Below are 27,633 nucleotides of genomic sequence, written 5' to 3' on the forward strand. Positions count from 1 at the left end.
TATTTAATTCAGAGAAAGTTTAAAATAGGTCCCTGCAGAGGAAAAATCAACATCTTATGTAAAGCACAGTTAAGGGTGGATAACCAAACTGACCTAGAAAATGTGAGTTATTCCACCTCAGTCTAGTGCTTGGACTCGATTACTGCTGTCCATTTGAATGGTAAGGCACGTGCACATTTTACGCACACACTCACATGCGTCTTTTCTTGTTCAGAAACAATAATTACTGAATCCGTTGTTTTCCACCCCCACCCTCCCTTTGGTCCTTGTGTCACACGCGCACGCACGCAAACAGAGTCCGGTATAGTTTTATTGAGTGTCTGTTGCTCCTCTGCTTGTGCGTCAAGACACGCTCTCCATCTGTGTCCAGTGCGCGGATTAGAAGCTCATTATCCTCTTAGCTCTAAATGGCCCCACGTTCCTGCACTCCGCTCTCCATCTCATCTGCTGTCTGAGACGCGGGTCGAAGCGTGACACGAAAGCGATATTCGTGCGTAAAAATGATCGTGCCCACCATTCAGGGGTCGTAGCCGTTGCGCATTACGCGCGAACTGCCGGGACAGCCCTCTCTCTCGTCCGTCTGCGCGCCTGTTGGGACACAGAGCCCGTTTGTCCGTCCGTCCGGTATGTGTCCAACCCACTGATCTTTTACAGACTGTAATCTTATCAGTGTCAAACCGGAGCTATCCTCTCGGGCAGTTTCTGCTCCTCTTTGGATGGCGTGCGAGCCCATATTTGGATAAAAAGACTTTTCTCTTCCATCAGCAACGGGACTAGACACATATGCGTGGATGACTGTTTGATACGATGAATATTTGACTTTTCAAAACTTTAAACAGAAGAAGACATGGAGTCTACATGTAAAGAAAGAAGTCTTTTATACCTACTTCTTTTTGCAATATGCACAACCAGCATTTGTCTGTGTGCGAGAAGACCAAATGTGCGGAGATCTGGTGAGTAGATGAAGTCTGATGGTTACTGTATCAACAACTAAAATACTTATTATTGAACAGTTTTAGGCGAGGCTGGCGTTTGTTTTCATATCTTATTAGTTTGATTATATTAGCGTCACAAAGCTGGATTTAAAAACTTTGTCTTGATCCAAAATGTTATTTCATCAATGAAATGACAGCTAGTGTGAGTGGGAAATTTTAGTTTATGGTAATAAGAGCAAGAAAGTGGACCATGGATTTTCATCTTCACTTTACCATCATCATGTAATCTCCAGTACAGCCCTTGATCATACAGCACAAGCATTTTACTTACACAATGAGAAGAAAATAACATGTCACTCTATAAACAGCTGTTTCTGTGAGTTCCTTTATCTCACTGAGCCCAAACATTACACCAACCATGACTGCTGGGTTTGAAATTGTGTGTAGGAAACGGTAATGCAAGCACTAAAACTTAATGATTTTTGGCTTTTGTGGGCAAGAAGCATAAAAAATTGCACGTATTGATGAGAAAATCTGTTTCTTCTCCTCAAAATGTTGTTTTTCAAAAGTATCTGACAACCTTGTTTATTAAACTTGAACAATTTGTCAAAATAGATGAGAAGAAATACAGCAAAACAACAATACAACCATCAACAAACTTGCCATTTTGTTCCTTCTGGCAAAAAAAAATCTTTGTATGCTGATTTCTTTACTGTCACTGTTCTAAGTTTCTCCCTACCTCTCTCATTGTCTTTGTCTCTCTTTGATAGCCTGCTACACTGAACACTTCCTTTGTCCCAGTCTCTTTCCCTGTTTTCCACCTCTTCTCCTCTTTCCATCACTTCCTCTTCCCCTCTCTGTCAGTCCCTCTGTCTGTCTCTCTGTCTGTTATCTCTCCCTCCCTCCCCTAACTCACTCACTGGGACCCAGAGGCCACACCATGCTGGCCGTTACATCTGTCTGTCAGCACAGAATCCTCACTACAGACAGGGCTGTCATACAGAGGGCTGCTGTAGTTGGGTTTTCATGATTGCCACTGACATTTGTTCTTGATTTCTTTTGTTTGTTTTGAGGTCTTTCAGGCTTTTTCTCTGAGGGAGGGGTGAATGTCAGCTGGGCTTGATGTCTCTGTGAATCATGTGGTATGACAAGGAGTGAGTCTAGATTGAAGTACAAGTGGCCTTAAGGTGGTCTTATTTTTCAGGGATCAGACAGCTTTTTGACTGATTAAAGAAAGCTATTCAATCAGTTCAAGAATCATCCAGTGCTTTCATAACTCTTTAAAATCCTTTGTGTCCAAACTACAGCTTTTTATGAAAAACATCTTTTTAAAGCAACTCTTTCTTACACACCAGTCATCATATCATTTATCAAAGGACTATGTGAATAAATTAATATGAGTTGTTTTTTATAGGGTCACATTTTTAATATAAACCTCTAATGTGGGGCTGATTTTCTTTGCATATAATTTCCCAAGCCCTGCCTAGGAGTAGCACATATACATATGTCTATTTGGTTGTTTACTCTTGGAAAAGTGCAGCATTTGTGTATGGCTGACTGATACTGAAGAAACAGAATCAGAAAGATAAAGAGAGTGGTATCTACAGCCAGTATAAAACTATATAACGCTAGGTGAGGTGGAGAACTTTCTGTGACACAGGTGAGTTAAAGATTCTCATGAGATGATACAGCTGCTATGAGAGCATGACAGTGTGTTGTTTTTGAAAAGTGGTCATCATCGTGTGGACTGGAAATACCTCAAAAGGGTCCTTCTGTTCCTAAAGATGGGTACACACTACAGGATAATCTGACTGATTTTTGTCCCGATCTCCCCCTTATGATCAAAGCCGGCTAAGGCTTGATTGTCTGATGTCTGCAAAACAACATTGTGTGATTTTCCTGTTGTGTGTCAGTAACTTTTTCCAACTGCTCATTGATAATGAACATGTTTAATATTTGCGAGTAGAAATCCTGTAGTGTGTGGTTGCTCCGCAGTGCACTCCACACACTATACGTTCAAAAGGGAGAGCTCTTGTGCGATCTGTCTTTTGTTATCATCAAGTGTGTGGTCTCAAAATATATGAGGGTTTGAAGAATCCTGTAATGTGTGCCAGCCTAAAGACTCTACTATTCTGAGATTGTTGTTAATTCCAACTGTAGTAACAGCAGATCAAGTAAAGTCCAACGAGTTCAACCCACTGGTTGTTTTTAATTCTCTCATAGAGCTATGGGAGTGTTTCCTTCAAGCAGCAACCTCTGGTCTTAATGTATAAAGCTGGTGCAGAAGTGTTGAAATCTCAGTGAGCATCCACTTGAGGCTGACTGCAGAGTCAACAACACACAAATCCACTCAAAAATAGCTGATGTGTAAGCTACATGTTAAAGCCTGGTTGATTTGAGGTTTTGGTCTAAATAGTTAATTTTTCCATCAGGGCACACTGTACATGGGATGAGTCTTTTTTCTAACTCATGTTTTTAAAAACATCTAAATTTACAGATTGTGATTGATTAAAGGCTGATTTATACTCAACGCTTCTTTGGTATCCGCGCAGCTTCGTGCGGACCAATGACATCACTTTTGCACCTACACCCCCTTGTGTGGTCCCTTTTACGCGTAAAATTTCTGCGCCCCGCACAGTCAGAAATTTCAAACCTGCCGGATGGAGACGTGTGGATAGGATGGCAGAAGAACGGGATCTCCTAGTAGTTGAAGTGCAGAAATACAGGCATCTGTATCACTCTTCACACAGAGATCACTGTGATAAATGAGTGGTAAATAATTCATGGCGTGAAATTGCAGCCACTCTTGGCAGAGAAAAGTTTAAAAGAAACTGGAAAAATCCCTGGGACAGATATGTCATGTTGTAAACAAATGCAAACTTCTTTGTTTGATTTACCCCTGTGATTCCAACAACATGCATTTTTCAGTGCCCACTGACTTCATAACTAACTAAGCGCATTTCCACCCAGCAGAGTTGTCTCCTTCGCCTGTCCGGTTACCTCTTAGTGTATCACATTATTGATCACGTCCAGCAAAGGTCTGGCAAACCCTACCTTGTATATGTACGTATTCATTGATTACTGAATTTATAAAACTACTACTCACATCGTCTCTTCAGTTTAAGGCATACAGGTTGCTTAAAAAATAGGTGCATGGTTAACATTATCTCAATCATGAGAGACAGGCTCATGAATACAAGATAGATCCGTATTTCACAGAAATCATGAGATTAGACTTATTTAATGTGATGTGACCTTTTTCAAAGAACAAACCAACAGATAGAAACAAATATTCATTATATAAATGAATAAATGATAAGCCTTTGACAGTAAAAGACATACATACACTTTTTCAGTCCTTAATTCCAGTTTTTAAATCCTCCAAACTCATTAAATGATCCTGTTTTAGGTGACCTTGTAGCTCAGACCCGGCCGAGAGAGCAAAAACATTTGAAGCACTTCACCAAAGTGAGTTAGAGGGGTGATATTCAGAATTTGTCTTTCTGACTCAGGAGTACAGCCACTCGAACATAAACAAGGGTATATTCGTAAAAAAGATATACCAATGCTCCATTCTTTTTTGTGTAACAAACAGACGACAGAGATATGTGTGAAAAAACGAGATCAGACTGAGTCCAAGAGTTTTCATCAGAGTTCCTTCAGGGCTGAGCTCTATTGGGAGATACAGTGATCCAAGGGTGTCCTCCTTGAGATGGTAAAACTAAAGACCTGTCCAGACTGGGTTGAGATGGGAAGGTGTCAGAAGATGTTGAGTAAGGCTGATAAAATGATGAAGATGATGAAACTGTAAGAATGGGGGGTTGATGGAGGGATGGAGAGCTGCTCAAACAGTGGCAACCTGGAGAAAGAGAAAGATGTTTTTAAAACAAATGGACAGCGATGTGCAGGCAGGAGTGAGTAGTGGTGGTGTTGGTTAAGTTTTGGAGGAGGGTCTCTCCTGTCTCAGTCTGCCTTTGTCTTCTGTAATATGAGGGAGGTTGTTCTTATGTATTGTAGCACATTCACAGACAAGCTTCACAAACCATCTGGTGCTCTGGGCCCACAGGTGTTGGTATGGCATTTCTTGATGCTGTTGATATCCAGACAGATGAATGCAAATCATGGTGAGTCCATTTCAGCTGGTGTTGGGTGATGCTAGGAGTTTTAGTGGAGTGGAGATGTTCACAGCTCATTTTGAGATCTTTCTTTAGCATCTTCATGTACCTGCTATTCAGAAAGATCCAGGTTTCAGGGTAGTCATAAGCACCCCTTTATAGACCTGGATTTTGTCAATGGAGGGTCAAGTCTTTTCAGGTTAAGAGGGCTAAGAAGGCAATGTTGTCGACATGTCTGCAATAGAGATAGTAGGGATTTTACTTTCAGCCCCAAACCTGTTGGTGTTCAGAAGTTGTCCATGTTCTGGTTCCTTCATTCAGGTGCTGACCTGTGTGAAGACAAAAACAAGCCCAGAAGGCAGAAGAGCTGAAACAGAGGATAGATCTCCTGACCTGGGAAATCAATTTACAAAGCTTTGGTTTGTTCTCTTAACTGATCTCATCTCACAGCCAAGTATTGTAAGGACAATTTGTCCTTTGTGCCCTGGACATGGAGACATCAGCTGTGGCTAACATTTAGTTTTGTAGGGAACCTCTTCATGGCACAGACCCTATAATAGGGTTAATAACCTTGTAGTTTAGATATCTCTGTATCACTTTTCATGCAACAAATCAAATAACTAATTTCACAATAACTAATGTATGTTATCATCAGCCACTAAAGCAGTGCCTCGATGTTCTGGCTATAACAATCTTTCATACTTTGTGCAAACAATACATCATGAAGTGAATGACTTTTGGGCTTTGAGGGGGCTCGTCTGCTCTTGTTTCTCCATTAAAACAAAGTAATACATATACAGCAGGTCATCAGAGGCGAGGACGATCCACACCTCCACAGCTCGATCTGCGTCTTTGTCCTTTGAGAGGCCTCTCAAGTGTTTTCAGGCAGCGGCTGGACCCTGCGTGTGCAATCAACATCTCTTGAAGAGTCACAGAAGCACCCAGGACTGAATAACTCAGAGAATGAAAATAATGACATTAACTCAAAAGACAGTCGATGTGATAGGACAGCTCATTGAGCTTCATGTGACACAGTTTCAAAGAGTACTTATAACCACCTCCAGAAAGGCTGAGGTGGAAAAAAGACAGAAGGCTATTCTTGGAGAGTTTTATTGTCTGTTTGAAGGATATTGCATTCTGTCTAGATTAATGGAAATATTGATGAAGCAATTGTAAATAATGGGAATTCCTTTTGATGGTGTAGCTCTGAAAAAGGCTGTTACTCTCTAGTTGATGAAAATGATCTAGAAATGCAGCAGTTTTAGTGGTTTCATTGGTCATCAGCTTTGTTTTCTTTTAACAAGGTTAAACATTAAGCTCCATCACTCTCCTGTTTGGTGCCTTCAAAGATTTCAAGAAGACAAGAACTGCCTTTCTCTGCTGAGACTGATGAAAAGAAACAATGCAGTCAAGCTGCAGGCCATGAAACCAAAACAGCTGAGCTGAAAGACTCTAAACCACCTTGGGCTTTTCAGCACCAGCAGCACTTCTAATGTTTTGGGCGACAATATTCTAATATAAAAATTTAGTCAAAGGCTGCTCTGACAAATGTAATTTGTTTTTTTTCTTTTGATCGTTCTTGTAACATTACATGACAGGTTACTCCAGAGCTTTGTCTTATAAACCCTCACCTGTTTCCCCCCCGATTGTTTCTCTCCGTCTGTTTGCATGAACCAGATCGTCTGAGTCCCCCCTTGGACATCCAGCTGGAGACAGTCAACTGCACCGCCTTTGGTGTGCGATGGAAGATGCCACGACGACATGTTAGCACCATCACAGGATACAAGGTGGTCACAGGTTTACAAGCCATGATTTCACAAGCATTATGTTGACCTTTAATATTTTTGGTGCTGTAAAGAAAAAAAAAGGAGGTCACACCGCCTAGTTTTTTTTTTCTTTTCTTTTCTTTTTTTTTAAAGTTTGACACTCCATACAGTTTCCAGGACTGACATTTAAAATCTAAATTAGTTATAATAGATAATAGTTATAAAGCACTTTTCATACACAACAGTGGTCATGCAAAGTGCTTGAAATAGAGAAAATAAGTGAATAAATTAATAAATAAATGGATAGGTAAATGAAGAAAGAAAGAAATAAATAAGTGACCTGACAGGGCTTGAAACACTCTGGCACAAACATTTTCATGCACTCCCTTTCTAAAGAGAAATTTTCCATCGGGCGAACATAAAAAATAAACTGCTCAATAAAAAAGCCATCAATCAATTTTCTTGCCTTTCTGTCTCAAATGGATACACATCTCCCATCACCCACCTTTGCCCGCTCTTAAAGTGCCGGTCAATCCACTGTCCAGAAGGACAGCCTTGAGGTTAGATTGATATTTGAAGTGTCAGTTTTTGTAGTTTATTTTTATTTCTTATGGTCCAACCCCCACACTACCAATTTATGACCGTCAGCACGGTATAGCTCTGAAAGATGTGGCTGTAAATTTTTATTTCCTTCTTGTCTATGTTTTGTTTATGCTACCCTTAGTAAGTCCACCTCAGCTGCTTAAGAGAGGTTACACATCTGGTTGATCATTATGAAAAAAAAAAAAAAAGTTGTAAGCAATTTTAGGCTTGCAATGCATTATTATACTGCTGTTGACTTAACACTGGGCTAAATCCTTTTTAATTCTGAAATAACTTCCTTTGCATTTTATTTCATACTTTTGAATAAGATACAAGGCTAAACTACAAGATGTAAAGACCAGAATCGTTCTCCCTTCTTCCTTTTACCCTTCCTCTCTTAAGTTTGTTTTGAGTTGACCATTAACAAACTAAGGATCACTATGACTGTGTGCGAGCTGCTGTGGACCATATGTCTGCTGTAAGAGGATTACACAGGAGGCTTCCCCACCGCTCACAGATAAATGTGTGTGTTCATTTGGCCAGTCACTGTAGATGTTCATACATAATCCCGTTTTCTTGTTACATTTCCTTCATTCAAGTGTTAAATTTGAACTGCTTTATCTTAGAAATGTAAGTACTGATTGGTATTAAGATTGGCTCTATAAAATGTTCTCAAAAGCTCATGAGATTTTGAGTCTGTCAAAGTCTGTCAAAGCCATCACTGGGAAATTGCCTTGATATCTCCTGAAATAATAGGAATCTAACACTTTCATATGTGTTTGTGTGTCTATAATGACATTTGAATGTGTGAAGCTCTTCCTCTTCAACTGTGTGTTTGACTTTTAGGTCTTCTACACAGAGATGAAGAATGGGCGCCCAATGAGTGCACCGTCTTTGATGGAGATTCCCCTCAGCTTGGACATGTTGACCACTGTGAGAACACTGACCTTTGTTTGATTCTTGTTTATTTTGAATAGTTTATAAGAATGGGGGGAAAAAAAGTAGTTTCATGGGCTTCATGTCAATTGACATGCCTGAGCATGTAAAACATCTGCTAAACAGGGGCTACACAAAAAGACAGATAGCTAAACTGAAGCATGTAAAGCTAATGTATTCTGAAACTTAAGAGTTTAAGACTGTAGAGAAGTGCTAGTCCAAAACAGAATATTAGTCCACAAATCCAGGCACAAGACTGGATCAGAAGTCTGTGCACAGTTTGGCTGTTTTTTAATTAATTTATAAATTTAGTTATAGTTATATATTTTTATTATTATTGTGTGAATGTGGAGTAGACTTTTTGGTAGAAAGAGGAAGAAGAGTATTGGTAAACTTGAGATAGAAATGTAGCTGAGCTGCATTCCCCCTGAATAACAATAAAGAAGATTAGAGCGTGTTATAAACTTCTCTTAATTGGTTAAAAAAAAAAAATTAACCAAATAAGGATAAGGAGTATAGTCTTTGTGGTGAAAGTCTACTTTTCATTCCTCTCTGTCATAGACGTTTTCTTCCTCTCTTTTTTTTGGTTTTCATTTTAAGTATGCAAGTTTACACTGAGTGCCCTCACATAACCAGACTTAGATGAGGTTATTTTAAGTATTGGAACTTAGCCTAGATACCTTTTTGAACAGAGCCGTGCCAACAAGATGACCTGTACTAATTCACTTGTCAAGTGTCACTCCACAGTCACTTCCAAACACACCCTTGAAATTTGGGGATCTATCTTGTTTTCAAAAGTTCCCTTCTTTCACCTTGTACTGTCAATACCAGTTGTATCGTGCAGAAGTGCTGTATTCAGACCTCACCTGCAGGTTCTGGCTCTCATCTATTCCTGAATTTTTGCATGTCAAACAAATCTGCAGAGAGTGATGAGGGCAGAGCCTTGAAGCCAAACTCAAACAGCTTTCTGCAGCTGCAGTGAACTAATATTTATTGTCTGCCTGAACATGTTGTTGTGAATATAAAACCCCAAATCACAATTAAAGGGCTGTTGAAGATTTAGGTTTCTGCTGGCTTTAAAGTTGACCCCGTGTGCAGCTTTCCGCTGCTTTAATACTACCACTAAAATATATATTAATCTGGTTAAAAATAGTCCCTTACCAGTGCACATGGCTTCTTCCAATCTCACTGAATGGGTCTGTTGGGGACGAAATCAAACAGGCCTACCGCTGCCTGGTCTTTCATGTTCAAGGACAACATCCTAGAATTTTACTATTGTGAAATTTGGTGAAATCTTTATAAAAATTCTCTAATTTTTGTGACAGTTCAAAAATTTTTAATTAATTCCATGATGTTTATTTTACTGAGTGTTTTAAACATGAAATGAAATAAGGAAATATGTTGAAGCATTCAAACTTTTATGGATGTCTGTGCTCTGATTCACTCACAGGGACAATTTGATGGACAAGCAAGCTTTGTAAGTAAAATAATTATTTTTTTACTATCATTTTTTAAATTACACCTGGTCCCTCTCTTCTTTCATTTGTTAGGGTCTGAGGCCTGAGCTGAGGGCACCTTCTAGCAGAGCTAGTTTCTTTTGTCTTTTCCTCTTTTTTCCCTCAAACTCTGGCTGATGTGCTACATTTACTGTATTTATCTGTATCTCCACCTTCCACTCTCAACCTTGCAGGATGTACACATTGGTAAGCTGAAAGTGAACACAAAGTACAGAGTTAGTGTTGGAGCCTACGGTTGGGCCGGGGAGGGCAGACCCAGCATGGCCAGAGACATCAGCACCAGCTCCCATGGTACGAATATGTGAGCGGTAGGGATCTATTTTCACAGCTGATTCTTTTGTAGTGTTTGACTCAAACTTTTTTCTCTATATACATTTAGACATGTGCATGCCCCCATCTCCACCCACTCAGCCAGTGGTTATGGCTGTATCTGACACAGAGCTGGCGTTGTCATGGCAGCAAGGTGAAAGTGAAGGAAGCTCGCCTGTCCTTCACTTCCTGGTAGCTTACATCAGGTCAGACATATTTTTTTACTCAACTGAAAAAGAAAGCTGCATGAACACATGACTCACATAAGAGCATTTTCAAGGTGCTCGTGCTTTGATTGAAATTGCATCTGTAAGAGCTGTGGGTTCAAGAATAATAGACATTGTCAAACCAGCACTTATGACAACTGATAAACCTTTGATGACGCACAAACTGTGGTTGCTACTGAGCTTCAGAGCGCGGTCACACTGGGCATCTGTACTGTGCCCTACTGTAGCATGATTGGCTCCTCGCCTCGCTGGCCAGTTTGGCCCAAGGTTACAGTACTCCACGAACCATGCTGTGTCCATAATCGCGTACTTCGGTCAGAACACTTATATAAAATGTACTGCACTGTACTCTATACTTTCTGATACAGCACACAAAATCTTACAGTGTCATATTGCTTCACACTTACTGGAAACTACTTTCACGTTCCACAACTGTTCACAATTCTGTTCATCTGCTTTATTGATAACATCCATCAACCATCAGTTGGTCCACACTCACCTCTTCTTCTACGTAGCCGGTATGAAGACCCCTGAGGGTGAGAAGTGTTCAGCCTTCCACGCTCAACTTTTGGAACATTTTTCGAGCGCACCAGCTGGAAAATCCAAGTACAATGCGTTTTTTTATACTGTAAGTGTGAACGTACTAATACACTCAAAGTAGCGAGCGTAAGTGCAGAAGTGTGCAAGATGGGACACAGCACCAGACTAAAGCACGATTGCCTCCTTTACATACATCATTATGTCTGAATACTACACATACGTGGCCCGCCAATGTCATCATGAAGCGTCTGTCTACATGAAGTGTGGGCTCATCAGAGTCAGTACAACGAAAGACACAGGGAACACTGCAACTTCAGTGACTTTTTGGCTTAGGTTAAGTTGTTCTGGTCTAACGCAGCCCTCTAAAACCCCTGTTACCGTTTAAATGATTGTTGTGAGGAGCTGTAGAAGCAGTTGTATGGTATTGATTATGTGTCATGTCATCCTTGCGTACGCATGCTTGTGCTTGTGTATGGAGTGTACTGCACAGATGGCCGCTATGGCCGCGCCCTCAGAAGATATAACCAAAAAAAATTAATAGATTGTCCTTTGAACACACCAGTAAGAGATCAAGACCAAGGTTGTAATAGTTTTGGATTTGTCATTATAGTTTAGTTTTAGTTAGTTTTAACATTTTTTTTCCCACTACAGTTTCGTTTTAATTAGTTTTGGAGCGGGCTTTCTAGTTTTTATTTTGTTTTAATTTTTGCAACAAGGGTTAGTTTTAGTTTAGTTTAGTTTTTTCAAACCTTATTAACCAGGTGCAGGATTCAAAAAGGTCAGAGTAAATATTTTGTAATACTGTTTATTTTCAGGTCCAACATAGTGCTCACTGCTCAGTCAATGCTGATACTGAACTGTTGGCTGCTGCCTTAAACACAAGAAAATAATATAAACTTAATATAAAAATCTAAACATAAATTATTTAAAATAATGTTAACACGAATTGAATAAAAATAATAAAAACATAAATTATATATAATTTATGTTTTTATTGTTTTTATTATTTAGGGTTAGGGTTAGGGTTGGGTTAATATTTTTTGTTATTCATTATTATTTTTAATTATAAAACAAGATAATATGAGCTTTAATAATTAGAAACTTGGACTCTGTAACAATAAAGTTAGACTCACATGAAATTAAACTATTACAGATGCTCTGATTCATTGCTCCACTATGTTTTGTCGCAGCACAGCGCACAGCCAGTTAGTGCAGTAAACAAGCACGTCCCAGTACGTCTCTGTGATGGTGCTGTACGGCACTGACAACTACCGAAAACTGTCGTAAAATTGGTTTGGGAAATGTGTCGGATTAATTTAAATCCTAAAGGCTATTAATATTGTTAAAAACTATAACTAAGGACATTTTGTCTATCATTTTGGTTAGTTTCAGTTTGTTTTGTGAACACAAGATTTACAGTTTTAGTTTACTTATCGTTTTTGTTTTCTTTTCTAGGTTTTATTAGTTTGAGTTAACTGCAATGTATTTTAAATTTTAGTTTTCGTTTTTAGTTTCGTTTTAGTTAACTATTACAACCTTGATCAAGACATGAGTATTGTTGAAAAAAAAAAATGTGATGACTCTCCTCTGTAGTGGTGACAAAGTTGAAAACAGAAGTCTTATCCCTTCTTCAAGGAGAGACATTGATGAGTGCGTCATTATTTAAAATACTGAACTATTTTCAACTGAAAGCACAAAGTGTGTCCAAAATCACCAACAAAAAGAAATATACAACACTGAACTTAAAAGAAAGCTGCTTGGAGGCTTTTACAGAAATGCCAAATATTTGATTGTGACACAGGCAGCAACTCTGAAAAGGCAAGCAGCCAATCATAGCTCATGATTGTGAGGGGACCAATTGAATTTGAAGGAGGGCCAGTACCACCAGCGGGCACCTTTCTAAACACACCCCTGGATAGCCAATTATATGAGTATGTATGATCTGCTGTCTTCATGCTAAGTTAGGCTAAGTGCATGTTTTTACGCAACTTTGAACAATTCTCTTGACCAATTTTTTAAAACTGTTTCTTTTAGTGACTTTTTTACACGCTATATGTTGATTTATTGCTTGAACAAAATCTGTTGGATAGAATAGTTTAAATAACAATACAGAACAACACAGGGATGAAGTATCATGTTCAGTCAGAGTAACTATGTAGCAGTTATTTCTCAGCTTTATCTATTTGAAGTTTTTGCTACATATCCAGTCTCTGTAATTATACTCTCATTACCCAAACTAATTTCTCTTTAATTGTGAAATTTCCAGATCCTTTGCACCCGCATGCTTAATGTTTGTTTGTGCCAGTAAGGACAAAAAAAAAAAAAAGAATGAATTTCATTTTCTCAAAGTGTGCAGCCTCACATGCACTCACACACTACATGCACACTCAAACACATGCAAACACACATTAAGGGTTCTTCATGTCTAGACGAGTCCTCAGGCTACAAAGTCAAAGAATTTGAGGTCAGAAATAATTGGTATGGTGTCTCTGGGGATTGCCAGACACACCCACAAAAAAAGACAAAAAGAATGTAAAAATATGCTCATTATAGTTAATTTTTTAGAAAAAAAATTATTGAAGCTAAAAATAGAGACAGCAACGGTGCCCTTCATGATGCAGAGTGAACACCCTGAGACTGAGAGAAGAGAGCCAGACAAACAGAGGGAGAGACGGCGGCAGACAAACTGTCACTTACTGTGACAGAGGAGATGTGAAGAAGTGTCTGTTTTTGCATGCGGGGGCATTCTGCACACAAAAGGGCCATCTCAGAGGCAAATCTTTCTCGGCTCACATCAAAAGAGGCCTTGTTGAAGAGAGACATTGAGAGGTGGTGAAGATGACCCCATTCAACAGATAGCTGTGCCTTCAGGCACTCGGTATCAGCACACAAAATATGGCAGCAGGAGAAGGAAGCTGGAGATGATAGGAAGAGCAAAACAAAGTTCAGGAGTTCAGCATTTTGTTTTCTTGCTTTAATGTTGTCATTCCAACCTTGATTAAAGCAGGAAAAAAAGTCTTTCAGCCTTCAAAAGCTTCAAAAATAGCAACAATAAAAATGTGAAACATCTAAATCAATAGTGTTTCCTTTGTTTGGAAAAATGTTCTGAATTTTTGGATTTTTAATTATTCTGAGCCAAAGTCTGTTGGTATTGAATCTCTTCAAATATCTAATAGAGGGAGGAACAATCAATGCAAAAATCATGGCAGATTATTCTCCCCGCAAACATATCATCGTCAAAGCAGTGAATTGACAGTGTTTAAGAATGATGATTTTCTCTCCATGTGGTTGAACGTCGAGTAAATTTAGCAACCTGAAAGCATGAGAAAACAAAACCTGAGTAAGATCTATTTCTGCTTTTTTTTCCCAGGCCAGAAATGGACACAGAGTGGACCTACATTCGAGAACCAATTGAGACTAACTCCATGGTTCTGAAGGGCTTATTACCTGATACAGAGTACCAGTTTGTGGTCAGGGCTGTCAATGTGCACGGAGCCAGCCCACCCAGCAACATCAACAGCCCTGTGCGAACTCTGGGTAAGTTGTTCTGTGAGGAGCCAGTGTGCTAAAATGTGACGGCCAGAACAGTTTAGCCTCAGCTGCCTTTTTAATCTTGTTTCAACCACATTTGTAAACCATGTCAGTTTCAGTTCAGTGGACACTACACACACATAGAACTAAACATACTATGCTTACTATTGTTTAGGTATGCTTTGTAATTCCAAACTTGACATTGTGTAGTTTACTATGACTAACCACACTAAATAAACCCTGCGTAACCATAAAGACAGCTGCAGTCATAAGAAGCTGGAATACATCTCAAAAAGGATGCTTGAACATTTTGTTGTAACACTTTGCAGTTGAACTGCCAAATGTTTTTGTATAAGGAAGAAGAATGTTTTTGCCATATTAACAGTCTAATATTCCAACTTCCTGGTTTTTCAACTTCTTTTTTTGTCAAATCAATTTGAATTTCTATGATTTTCTGCAGATTATTTTCATGTTTGAATGAAAATGAAATGGGCATTTTTAGTTTGACCTCGTCGTCTAACCTGACAGTTCCCCACTTGAATGTAAGACAAATACTGGCGCTGTGTTAGTGGGTTTTCCTGACTCCAGCCCCGGATGATAAAGATAACAGTCATTTACTTTATTGTTTTTGATGTAGTCTGCTGCTGGTTGTATGTGGGGGAGGGGAACAGGCTGGACTGATTGATATTAAAGCACACAAACACACATGCGTTTGCACAGGTGTGTGCCACAATAACATCCACATACATGCAGTAATAGCATTGACTTAATGGATCAAGGACCATGACATTTAGACGTTTTCCTCGTGCACATAAATCGTGTGTGAATGTTGAGCACAGCATGTTGTAGTACACTGATTGCTTAGGACTGCTTAAATTAAAACGCAATGTCGATCACACAATCACATTAATCTGATGTATTTTATGTGACCTACAAGCTACACAGCAAACTGCAGAGAGCCATGTGGACTCGCAGTTTCTGCCCGTACGCTACGCTAGCTGTCAAACAGTTGTAAATGCCTCTGATTGAATTAAGTGTCTTAAGTCGTGTTAGAGTACTCAGGGGTGGACAAACAGAGCTGAGAAGACGTGAAGAGATAATAATAGTAAGAAGAATGATGTCAATGAAAGTAATATGAAACAAGATAATGATGAGCCTGTTAGACACACACACACACACACACACACACACACACACACACACACACACACACACACACACACACACACACACACACACACACACACACACACACACACACACACACACACAGACGGACAGAAACCAAGAGATATGGACGCTTGGTTTCTTAGCAGGGATAAAAGCGGGTTACGTCCCAGTCTCATCAGACAGGATTAAGGACAGGTTGCCAGACCCCTGCTCTGTCCATGCGGACCCCGGATGGATACACACACTCACACACACACAAGCTCACACAATGCACCGCTGCTTGAATGAACAGCAGGGGTGGGCTTGACTGACTGACACACTTTTGTACGCGTTCTTTATATGACAGTTTATGCCTGTGCGTCTGTGTATGTGTGTGTGTATGTGTGTGTGTGTATGTGTGTGTGTGTGTGTAGCAGTTGGTAAAATTTGAGGGGGATTGTTACACAACAGAGGATTAGCTTGCTGAGGGCTTCTTTGGGCCCCCCTCCTCCTTTAATACCAGCAGCTCTCAGTATTCAGGACTTAATGTTATTACACTGAGCTAATGAATGCTTAAAATCTTAACTGTTAGGTCTAATAGTAAAGTTTATTAGACTTAATTAAAACACTGTTTTCCTTTCTGTCACTTCTGTAAAATCAACTCACAATTCAAGACGTTTTCTTTGAGACTCTACAGTTGGTTTGGAGGGTTGAGTAAAAAAGAGGATGTGAAGACAATGTGGAGGAGATGCTGTTATGTAAGCTCAGATAAGGACTAGTGTCAGTAGACTTCATGGTGGAAGAGGGTCACTACAAATCTTTACTGTATTTCTTACATGTATTTTTTGGTGTCAGTGAAAGACATCTTAAAACACATTCATCTTATTTGAGCTTACCTAAATTAACAGCATTGATATAATTTAGAAATAGATTAAATATATACTCTATCGTCATCAAACATACAGCAAGCATTAACTCAACAACATCTAATGTAAACCCATTCTCACTAATTCCATTGATATAGTCTGAAGAATTTGTTGTTTTTCAACCCCCGTACAGTTTAAATATTGTCACAAACTATCAGTTTTGGAAGAACTAGATACCATTTAATAGTAGCATCATATAATTTAACAGTTAAAAATTGTTCCATGCTTTGCTTATAGTTTTAATCATATCGTTTTTGTCCTTGTTCCTCCTGAGCCACTGTTCTGTATCGAGGAAACACATTTCAGTATGTGGTCCGACGACCCGGGTACAGGCTGACAGGTAGAGCTGTTTGTGTCCTGTGATCATAAAACATCATCAGCGAAACATTAATCTAAGAAAAGACAGATAACGACACCGCATTAAAGTCAACCACCACGCTCCAATCCATCCATCTGTGCAACTTTGTTATAAGTTGAATATTGTGCTCGTTGTTGAGTGAATCATCATCATCCTCATCATCGTCTTATCATCACAATTCTCATCATAACATCAGTATTATTATCTTCATCTTTATCATTATCATCATCATCATTTCCTGCATCAAAGTTAACATCGCATCATAATCACCATCACCATCATTTTTAAAACAATACTGATAGTGACAATCATGATTATGATTATCACTATCAGCATTAGTATCATAATCTCACCATCATTATCAACATTATTTGATAATCATAAGGATTATCAAATTTCTTGCCATCATCACCATCCCCTATTTACTACCATCATTATTATCAGAATCACTTTTGGGATCATAATCATTATCATTTAATAACATTTATTACCATCATTATCACCGTCGTCATCATCATCATCATCAACTTTCCTTTTCGTCTTGTATGTTTCAATGATCATTATGCTGTAAAATGTTTTTTGGCCTTCTAATTATATGGAAACTACTCAATACACCTCCTTAAACCCATCTGTCTCGCAGTATCTGTTATGTTTCCACTTGAATGTGACATTTTTGAAGAGGACAGCCTCTTTTAATAATTGTTTCACTTTCTGTAAAAAATGTTTTCTTATTCTGTTATTGATCATGCTACTTACATATTGGATTAAAAGGACCCTGTGATTATGCATTTAAAGAGAATAAGGAGGCTGAATAAAGACCAGTTCCCAGAGCAGTTTTGGTTAAATGCCTTGCTCAATGACCTATTAGCAGTTCCTTTAACATAAACCAGCACCTCTCTTAACAATCCAACCTCTATACTGTGATTCTCAAGATGAACACATACAACTGAGCTAATGCATTTATTTATTTATTATTCTTGACCTTGATAACTCTATGACCTACTAACCTCCTGGCGTTATTTATAAGGTCAATCAATGCAACCATTTCATTTCATGTCTGACCATTATGTGCTTTTCTGTTTGTTGTATAACTGGAACAGGAAGCAGGAAACTTCACTTTTGAAAGCATGTGATATTGAACTGTGTATTTTCTTTAACAACTGAAACAGGTACATCTGAGGTTGGCAGTGGAGATTACGGGCGTTACACCACAGACTCAAGGAATAAAGATGAGGACATCTTTGACATTGATGATTCTGATTATGACATCTTTATTGAAGAGGTGAGTTATTACAGACCAAATATGGACTCAATTAGGTTTAAAAAAAATAGTTAGAAGAAAAAGAGCACCTCCAGCATCCATGATTATTCCTCTCCTGTTCCATTTATTTCTGTCTTCCTCTCTGATGTCTCAGCTGAAGCCATTCCCAGGTATCAACCAGGACAACAAGAGATCACAGCTGCGTTCACGTTCTGGTCCACCATCTGGTCGAAATGTTGTTTACCGAATGAACACCATTACTCCACCAAACATAACAACCACTTTAGCTTCATCCACTACTTCGACAGTGATCCCAGATTTCTCAGATCTGATTTTCCCAACCACATCAGAAACCAGTACCACCAGAATAACCACAACTGCCCCACCCACCACAACAAGGTTTGATGTAACTCAAAAAGTAGTGGCCTCTTTTTTTTAAGTAGGACATGTGTTGGTGTTGCCTTACAAAATTTTTGACTTTTTCTATTTCTGACCCCCCCAGCAGCACTCTGCCTCCCACCACAACCACCCCCACCATGTCCCCCTGGAAAGGGGAGGTACCCCGAGTGTATGACCTTACCTGTGATGATACGGTGTGTCCCCCTGACAGCTTCTGCCTCAGTGATTTCGACAGTGGAGGCTCACGCTGCCACTGTAACCTGGGACGAAGAGGAGATACTTGCTCTGAGGGTAAGGCAAGCGTGGTGTGATACAGGGTTTTGTACTTTGATTGTGGATTCATTTTTCCCATCACAATCATAAACCTGTAAAAACTGGATCTTTGAATCTTCTGCAGTGATACCAGTGAACTTCCCCAGGTTCTTTGGCTACTCTCACATGACCTTTGAACCTCTGAAGAACTCTTACCAGACGTTTCAGATCACTCTGGAGTTCAAGGTAAAAACTTTGTGTTTCAATCATTTTTTTTTCTCAAAACACAAATAAATGACCATAACAGTTTCATTGCTGTACAGGCAGACTCTGATGACGGCTTGTTGCTTTACTGTGGGGAGAACGAACACGGTCGTGGAGATTTTACTTCTTTGGCTCTGGTTCGAGGCAAGCTGCACTACAGGTCGAGAAAAGACTATTTTTGAACATATGGGTTTAAATTATCAAAGATGAGTTCTATTTATTTTGATGATGACTTTTCATGTCAACATACTGTAAATAACATCACAAAAATGTTACATCATCTTCAGGTTTAACTGTGGTACAGGAGCTGCTCAGATAGTGAGTGAGAGTCAAATCGTTCTTGGTCAGTGGCACACTGTCACTGTCTTCAGAGACGGCATGAGCGGCTGGCTGCGTATGGACAACGACACACCCATATCTGGGCGCTCACAGGTAACACAAACACAGTGGGTGAAAGAAATTTCTCAAACTTTCAGTTTCAGACCCATAACACATTGTTGACCAAAGTCTTTATCAGCCAATTAAAAAAGAAGCTCAGCCTTGCATTGTTTGTGTAGCACTTCAGGATCAATCCCATTTTTTTTTGTCTCTCCTTGTTCTTTCAGGGTCAATACACCAAGATCACTTTCCGCTCACCGCTCTATTTGGGTGGTACCCCAAGTGCTTACTGGTTGGTCAGAGCAACGGGGACAAACCGTGGCTTTGTCGGCTGTATTCAGAGTCTGACCGTCAACAGCAAAGCCACAGACATCAGACCCTGGCCTCTAGGCAGAGCTCTGAGCGGAGCTGATATAGGTGAGGGAGTGCACAGTGCTGTTTATGTGTGTAGTGAGTGTTACCAAGCTAAAGCCACTCCAGCTAACAATTGATTCTTATATAAGTTACCCATGATGCACTGGTTATCAGGTTTTTGTGCTCAGACATAAAGTTTAATGGGGGCTTTAAAGGGAAGTCTCGGTGTGGTAACAACTTATACCTACATTAATATGTGTACATTGATATCTGTGTAGAAGAAGAAAGGACTCATTTTTCTATGCATTGGTTACAGTCTAGTTTGTTGTCATGTCCCTTTATTTGAAGGAAATCAGAGCAAATGGTGATTTATGACAAAAGCATCCTTTAGTTGAAGCACTTTAACTGCAACCTAAAAGTAATATAAATAGGGTGGTATGGATACTATAAATGCTGGCCACCTTTCATTTTTGTTGTTGCTAGAGCTGTTAGAGATGAACTTTTCCTTTCTGTCACTGAAATGACAGTGTTCAACATGTTGTGACGTCTTCTAGAAGTCCATGGATCCACATTGACATTTCTTTTGATATATTGTAAAGTTACCTGGTTAAAATGTACATGAAAGGTATTCCAGCCCTGAAACAGCTTATTTATCCTTCATGTAACAGTAGAGGAGCTATCATAAGAAATAGGTCCATTTGCTCTGTCTTTCATACTGATTTGGTCTTTTGTCTAATCACTGTGTCGCAGGTGAGTGCAGTGACAGTGTGTGCGACCTGGCTAACTGTGCCAACGGTGGAGTCTGCTTCGCAAACCGGGCTGATGGCTACATCTGCCTGTGCCCACTGGGCTTCAGAGGAGCACTTTGTGAAGAGAGTGAGTCTCCATTTAACTTTTTCTTGCCCCTCAATTTAAAAATAGTATGCACACAATCTTGTCTTGTTTACAAAAGGAGGTTGCGATGACTATGAAAGTAGTGGAGTTACATCCAATTCCATCTTACCTGACAGCGTTCAGAGATTGGGACACAGACCTTTAGAGGTGTTTGCTTCAGCTGTTGAGAGCAATATAAAGGAAAATTGGTTGAAATTAAGATTATTATTTCTTTTACGGAGGCAGTGGGATTGATTGCATGTCAGACCAGCTTTTAGGGCAATATCACTCCTTTTCTCCCTGTCTATGTCCTTTCTCTTCTCTGGGCTCTTTTCTCAACTACTGCTCTCCCTTCAACATCTTAATGCTTCTCAAAAACTCTCCTCACGCCCCCTCTTCCCCTCTTTAGGTTTCTCATTGTCCTCACCTCTCTTCAATGAGACAGTGTTTTCATATGCTGTCATCCCGTGGCCTCAGTCCTCTCAAAGTTATCTGTCCTTTATGGAGTTTGAGCTGACGTTCAGGCCTTCGACACCTGATGGGACTCTGCTGTACAGTGATGACGCAGGCAGCGGTGACTTCCTGGCTATCAGCCTGGTGGACCGATACGTAGAGTTCAGATTTGACTGTGGCTCTGGAGGAGCAACAATAAGGTATGGTGCTATCCTTAGTCTGCCTGTTTTCTTTTTGCAGCCATGTTAAAGATATATTTTGTTTTATATGTTGATCTGCACTTCAGGAGTGAAGAGCAGATCAGTCTGGACACATGGCACGAGTTGAGGGTGTCTCGCACTGCAAAGAGTGGGATCCTCCAGGTGGACAGTCAGAGGCCAATGGAAGGAATCGCTGAGGTATTTGGAGGCTGTGGTGCTGAAAGATGTGTTGTGTCATGTTGGCCAGAAGAGGGCAGAAAAAGTTCACAACAAACCAAGCATCAGGGTCTTGACCATAGGCTGATTGGGCAAGCTCATGATCTTAGTATCCTTTAAACTGCTGAGTTAGAAAAAAATTCACCCCCCGTACTGTGTCTGCAGATCTAGACAGGAGACAGTTTTTGAACCAGCCTGTAAATAGTCTAATCTCTGCTGTGAAAATAGCTTTTTTGGCTTGGTGTGTAATTGACTTGGTGGTACTTCTGGAGCCAGCCTCAAGCAGACACTCAAGAAACAGCAGCTTAATGGCACTTCTGCACTGTTTCATATTCTTCGACCAGAGGTTAACACTCGATCTTAACAGTGACAGCCCTGTTTTAAGGAACATTCCCCACATCATTTAAAGCAGCACTAAATGTCAGCCCATCATATACACACCATCAGAAAACAGCCTGAATCCCGAATCTTTAGAAATTTTTATCTTTTTTATTAAACAATGATGTCACATTTAATTTCAACATTACAAACATATCAGCAGGATACTTTTGGTTTATTGTTAATTGTCATATTACGTTGACCATTCACACCCTGAAATAAATCTTATTTAAAGATCCCAAAACAAGGCTTTTATTGATTGTACAGAGTAAAATAAAAGCAGAAAGCAGCAGGTATAGTTTTGATTTGAAATATCTATTATATTAAATCAAATCACATTTCAAGAGACTTATCATGCAGTATCTGCTGCAGTGGTAGATCTTTTTACTCTTTAAAAATGATTTAATTTTTACCTTATGCTTCTACTGTTTTAAAATGAGTTTTGTTTCTGTACTTGTTAGATTAATGTGTCTTAAGTTGAGTGTAATGAAACTCTGATAAATTAGACCCAAACACTCGACAGGATTTGATTTATTTTTCTCTAAAATTAACTTTGGAAATGGGAAACAAAAAAAATGTTAAGTAAGTTTGCCGGTGTAGATGTGAGGTCGCATGCCCCATGACGGTCATCCAGTGCACCTTTCCCGCATGTCACTCCTCGCTCACACTGTTGTCCTTTCTTCTCTGAACAAAGTTCAAAAAGTCAGAAAAATAACAGTTAAAAAACAGTTTTGGAAGGATTTTATATAATTCAATCAAACAAATTAAATCTCACAGAGGACAGGATGACCCCTTCAGTTCATCATGATAAATCACACTCTTATAAAAAGAATGATGAATAGTAATAATGGATAATGTCTTTTAAGGACTATTTTAAGGGTTAAAAATGTATGACTCTTATCTTGATATGGATTGGCATTAACATATCTCAATAAAAGGCTAAATTGTATGTATTTATTTACACTCCAGGGAGCCTTCACCCAGATCAGTTGCAGTTCCCCTCTGTATATTGGCGGAGTACCAGAGTATGACAAAACAAAGAAAACAGCAGGTGTTAAAAAGCCTTTCACTGGAATTATTCAAAAGGTAAGACTGTTTTAACACACAGTATCATAAATCAATAGCTTTTTTTTTTACATTGTTTGATCAAGATGACTGCTAAAGAACTCTGGAGTGAACACATGATCCATCTCTGTTGATTTCCTTTTCTTTTTCTCAGCTGATACTTAACGATCGCACCATCCCGATAACATCAGGCTCAGCTGGGGGAATTAACGTAGCAAACTCAGCACATCCATGTGTGGAAAGTCCGTGTGCCAACGGAGGGACCTGCAGGCCAAAGTGGGACACTTATGAGTGTGACTGCCCCCTAGGGTATGATGGGAGGCACTGCCAGAAAGGTCAGTAAGAATTTCTGTATATTGTTACACTTCTGTCTAAAATGTTAAATTACCATACATTCTATGGCAGGTACAGTTATAAAATTGTGATATAAAGAATATCTGTATTTTTGCACGGTATTACTAAACTTATATGAACAAAGCTTACAGAATTAGTGTATTTATTTTAAAAGAAAAGAAAATTTGTAAAAGTCAATGAGGGCATTGTTCCATGCCTATACATTGTTGGTCCAGCTGTGTGACATGAAGTTGTTGTCTCAGGGATTAAATATGTATTTTTTTCTGTTATCATGTGATGTCATATTAGATGATACACTGGACATGCTAATCCTTTAAGTCTATCTATGCTCTCTCTGTTTTAATGCATTCACTGAAAACAGAGTGTGGGAATTACTGTTTGAACAGTAAGTTTTCTTTAATGACTTTACAAGAAGATATTAATCTGCTCATCATTGTAGTGTCATAGAATACATGCTCCTTATTCTCCTCATACTTCTGTCTTCATAGATCAGTTTTCATCCTTTAAGCTTAAAGAAAAAGATGTTAACACTGCCACCTTGTGATGATATTGAGTTAATACATTATTTTTGTTCCTTTTTTGCTCAGCTGTGACTGAGGCTATTGAAATCCCACAGTTCATTGGCAGAAGCTACCTCACATATGACAGCAGAGATATCCTGAAAAGGTTGGTCTGTTCTTCCCAGATGATGTTGGTGTTTAGCGAAGAAAACATCTTTGTTTGAATTATCTTTGTGTTATTTAATAACCACCACATTTGTGATTTTTCTGACAGGGTGTCAGGGGCCAGGACCAACCTTTTCATGCGTTTTAAAAGCACAGCGAAGGACGGTCTGTTGCTGTGGAGAGGAGACAGTCCAATGAGACCTAACAGTGACTTCCTCTCCATGGGACTCCAAGATGGTGCTCTGATCTTCAGGTGTTTCACTTAAACACAAACTTAATTCAGCTTTAGATCAAATCTCATCATTACATGAATGAGCAGAATCCAAAAGCAAAATTGAAAAATATGGATATTTAAGGACTGGAAATATTTTTAATGTATTACAAATTGATAATTGAACTGATGAACCAGCAGCTGTTCATTGCAGATTGTGAGACCTGGGCTTAGCTTTGGTAAATCATGAACAGTTTCTTCCTTAGAAACATTAAACTGCAGAGCTATGCACAGAGTTTCTGGTGACTGCTGGTATTATAAACATGACAAAAGGATTGACAAATGTTTGCTCAGAGCAGGCCATCTGGCTCCGTACAGCAACACTCTTATGTTGCCATTATGACATAGGGTTATGATCCCTGAAAGCCTGCTTTGTTTGTATTCTTTCAACCGCAAGAGAGCGTTATGGTGCAATGCACACTTTACTCAAACATAAACCCAATCCACTGTGTGTAACTTAATAAATTCTTGGTATGTGTTTGCGTATTGCTACAGCTACAACCTGGGCAGTGGTGCAGCAACCATTGCTGTCAACGGGACCTTTAACGATGGAAAGTGGCACAGAGTCAAAGCTGTGAGGTAAGCTTTGAAATAACAGCGTTTTACATCTGCTAGACTTAACAAATCAGCAATACAGCTTCATCTGTGGATTTCAGGAAAGTAGAGAAACAATTACTGCAAAAAAATAAGTCTCTTTTAACCTCACAAAACTGTTATGGCAATATGTAAGAAAATGATTGTTTATCACCCAGCAGAAATCAGGTAATATAAGATCCTGTGAGGACCTTTAGGATTATATTGCTTTTGGTGACTCCTGTAGACACTGTGAAAGTCTTCTCCCATTGCTGACCCCCCCCTTTTATGTTTAAGGAATAAAACATCTCATCCATCTTTGGTTTATATGTGTAACAATGTGTAGCAAGTTGCAACAAATCCCTGCAGTTTTTTTTTAAGGCTGTGGCAGGGGCAGCTTCAGAGGTCAGAGTAGAGAGATTAGAGGAAAAGACAGGCTGAATAGATGTGTTTCATTTATGTGTGTGTTCACAAACCCCACCACTACTGTATAAGCCAGTGCCAGTGCATTCCTGTCCAGCTAAATGATGTTTATCACTTGGTCATACATCAACCTTTCAGCAGGCTGATTGTGTAGGAATTATCCGTTTTGTTGTTTCTGTTCTCAACATACAGTTTTAAAGCAGTACTTTAAAGGGCTAAAACAAGAGGGAACTTAAACTCTTATCTATATAAGGCCTGTGTCTTTATACTGTGTTCAACATAATCATGTGTCTCTTCAGGGACGGTCAGTCAGGAAAGCTGACAGTGGATGATTATGGAGCAAAAACAGGCAGGTCACTCGGAAAGATGAGACAGCTCAATATTAATGGACCCTTATATGTTGGTATGTGGAGCTCTCAACTCGTAATCCTACAAATCCTCTATACGTACAAAAAGATTAAACAGCACATTCAACTTCTGCGCTCCTATGGTTCCTGGCTCTTAATATCTGCTTGTCCTTTGTTCCCTCTCTGAAGGTGGTATGAAAGAGATTGCCCTCCACACAAACAGACAATACGTCGGGGGCTTGGTGGGCTGCGTGTCCCACTTCACCCTCTCCACTGATTATCACTTAGCTCTGGTGGAGGATGCTGCAGACGGCAAGAACATCAACACCTGTTCCAACTAGAGGATGCTTTCAACGCATTAACCGGAGTCAACACCTCATCCAAATGATCTGAAAGTGACTCAGCAGAACCAAAATGAATGAAGACTGAAAACAAATCAATTTTGGTCTCTAATTAAGGGCTGATGGTTTATAACTCAAACTGGAACAACACCATTATTTGAGTCCCATGAACATTGAAGCAGCTCCTGTGTACAAAGTTTTCAAAACAACTCCAACCTGCCAAGCTATAACTTTTGTTCTGACATTCATGACTGAATTGTTAAGGAGAAAGAGTGATATTACAAAACACAAATCGTCTGAGGAAAAAAGCCAGGTATTATTGGAAATGAGGTCTTTAGAAGACCCGAAGGACATCTTTTATCAGGGAATGATTTCAATCATATCTTTACTTTTCATTGTAAATCCATATTTGATTGCTTACAGAACCAGGTGATCCAAGGGATCAGCAGCAACAAGTTTTTCATGAACCTGACCTAGATGCAGCTAGCAGAGATCAATGTCTTGATAGAGGATTTTGGTTTTTGGACCTAGAAGACGTCTGTTGTGGTTTTTCTGTAGCAGTTTTACTCTTGTGTGTGATGTGCTATCAGTCTGTAGGCTTCACTTTTTTAAAGCTTGAATTCCAGGTTTATGAATGGTTGTTAGTTGTGAAAGGTGAAAATGCCAGCTATTCACAATATTTCCTTCTTCTTTTAGTTTACGTGCTCCTTGATTTGGTACTCCCTCAACCCAGTCACGAGAAAGTCTGACGTCAACGCGATGCTGTGCATCAGATTGTGGAGAAATTGGGTGTGACTGTGGACTTAAAGTTATTATGCTCCAAGCTTTGTTTTCAGAAAGGTGACAAGTTCGTCCTTTTGAACAATTGCAATAGCAAGTGTGCTTTATCATGCCAAAGCTTTATTTTTAAAATGGACATTCTCTGAGTGTGTCATCTATTCTGCAATGTTTAAATTGTACTGTTTCATTTAAATGTTGTTGCCCCCCAAAATGAAACCAAAACATAATGAGAGGGTTTGCTGGTGTGAGCTTTCCCTTGGTTTTAAAGTTTGAGCACCATATCAGTGATCAAATGTCAATTTATATGAGTTTATACCATTAAAGTATGTAAAGTGTGTTGAGTGTCAAGCCTTTAAGAAAAGAGGGATCCAATGGAAGAAATCAGTTATTTGTCCTTTCCTGTGGTTGAATGTGGTCTAGTAGACCACAGTAGACTATAGGAAAGTGATAGTATTACATCTGTGATGCCATCACTCTTGTCTGAAAAGGAACCCCAAAGAATGAATAGTTTCTGCTGCCAACTTTATCAGTTATGAAACCAAAGGCCAGATTTCTGCAGAAGCTTCAATGGAGTGGAGGTGGAACAAGATAAGAGGACAGCAACAGCATATCTAAAACATGACTACTCATACCTTAATCCTCCACATTTTATTCTAAACCTGACCTAAAAATGACAGTATTGACATGTTGTCTTGAGGAAGTTTTGATAAAGGAACCTCTTTTGATAAAAAAAAAAGTTTACATGGATGTTACCTAATGTTAAGTGTTAGTAAAGTTTGGCCTGACCATAAATGGGGCTTCAAATTGATGTTGTTTGGCAAATTATTTTTTCTAAAAACATGGTAGGTCTCTTAACAGTCATTTACAGAGTTTAAACTACTCCATTTTTTTATGT

At 39.2% G+C, this 27,633-nt stretch overlaps 1 protein-coding gene across 4 annotated transcripts; it reads left to right on the forward strand.

The window, feature by feature from the left end:
• Nucleotides 1–625: 625 nt before the first annotated feature.
• On the forward strand, nt 626–27,487 carry egflam (EGF-like, fibronectin type III and laminin G domains). Of its 4 annotated transcripts, none has more exons than XM_074670282.1 (26): nt 626–953; nt 6,728–6,837; nt 8,245–8,331; nt 9,785–9,811; nt 10,025–10,142; nt 10,231–10,366; nt 14,298–14,464; nt 16,808–16,873; nt 18,061–18,173; nt 18,307–18,551; nt 18,655–18,842; nt 18,949–19,049; nt 19,127–19,227; nt 19,355–19,499; nt 19,673–19,862; nt 20,550–20,675; nt 21,082–21,325; nt 21,412–21,523; nt 22,889–23,005; nt 23,139–23,319; nt 23,700–23,723; nt 23,926–24,004; nt 24,113–24,256; nt 24,770–24,853; nt 25,570–25,673; nt 25,807–27,487. In XM_074670282.1, the coding sequence occupies exons 1-26, from the start codon at nt 848–850 to the stop codon at nt 25,956–25,958; spliced, it is 3,267 nt and encodes a 1,088-aa protein (XP_074526383.1). In that variant the 5' UTR covers nt 626–847; the 3' UTR covers nt 25,959–27,487. The 4 variants fall into 4 exon arrangements, with proteins under 4 accessions (XP_074526383.1, XP_074526384.1, XP_074526385.1 ...); XM_074670283.1 differs by having other exon boundaries at nt 18,658–18,842; XM_074670284.1 differs by lacking the exon at nt 23,700–23,723.
• The last annotated feature ends 146 nt before the right edge of the window (nt 27,488–27,633 follow it).

Source organism: Halichoeres trimaculatus, unplaced genomic scaffold, assembly GCF_033239565.1.
Source record: "Halichoeres trimaculatus isolate MK-OKI-2021-1 unplaced genomic scaffold, fHalTri1.1 fHalTri1_scaffold_5, whole genome shotgun sequence".
In the NCBI taxonomy this organism is placed as follows: Eukaryota; Metazoa; Chordata; class Actinopteri; order Labriformes; family Labridae; genus Halichoeres; species Halichoeres trimaculatus.

Coding starts and splice junctions, on each gene's coding strand:
- egflam (XM_074670282.1), top strand. CDS start 848: ATGGAGTCTACATGTAAAGAAAGAAGTCTTTTATACCTACTTCTTTTT. Junction 6,838..8,244: donor GCACCATCACAGGATACAAG/GTGGTCACAGGT, acceptor TTTGACTTTTAG/GTCTTCTACACAGAGATGAA. Junction 18,552..18,654: donor GCCCCACCCACCACAACAAG/GTTTGATGTAAC, acceptor TGACCCCCCCAG/CAGCACTCTGCCTCCCACCA.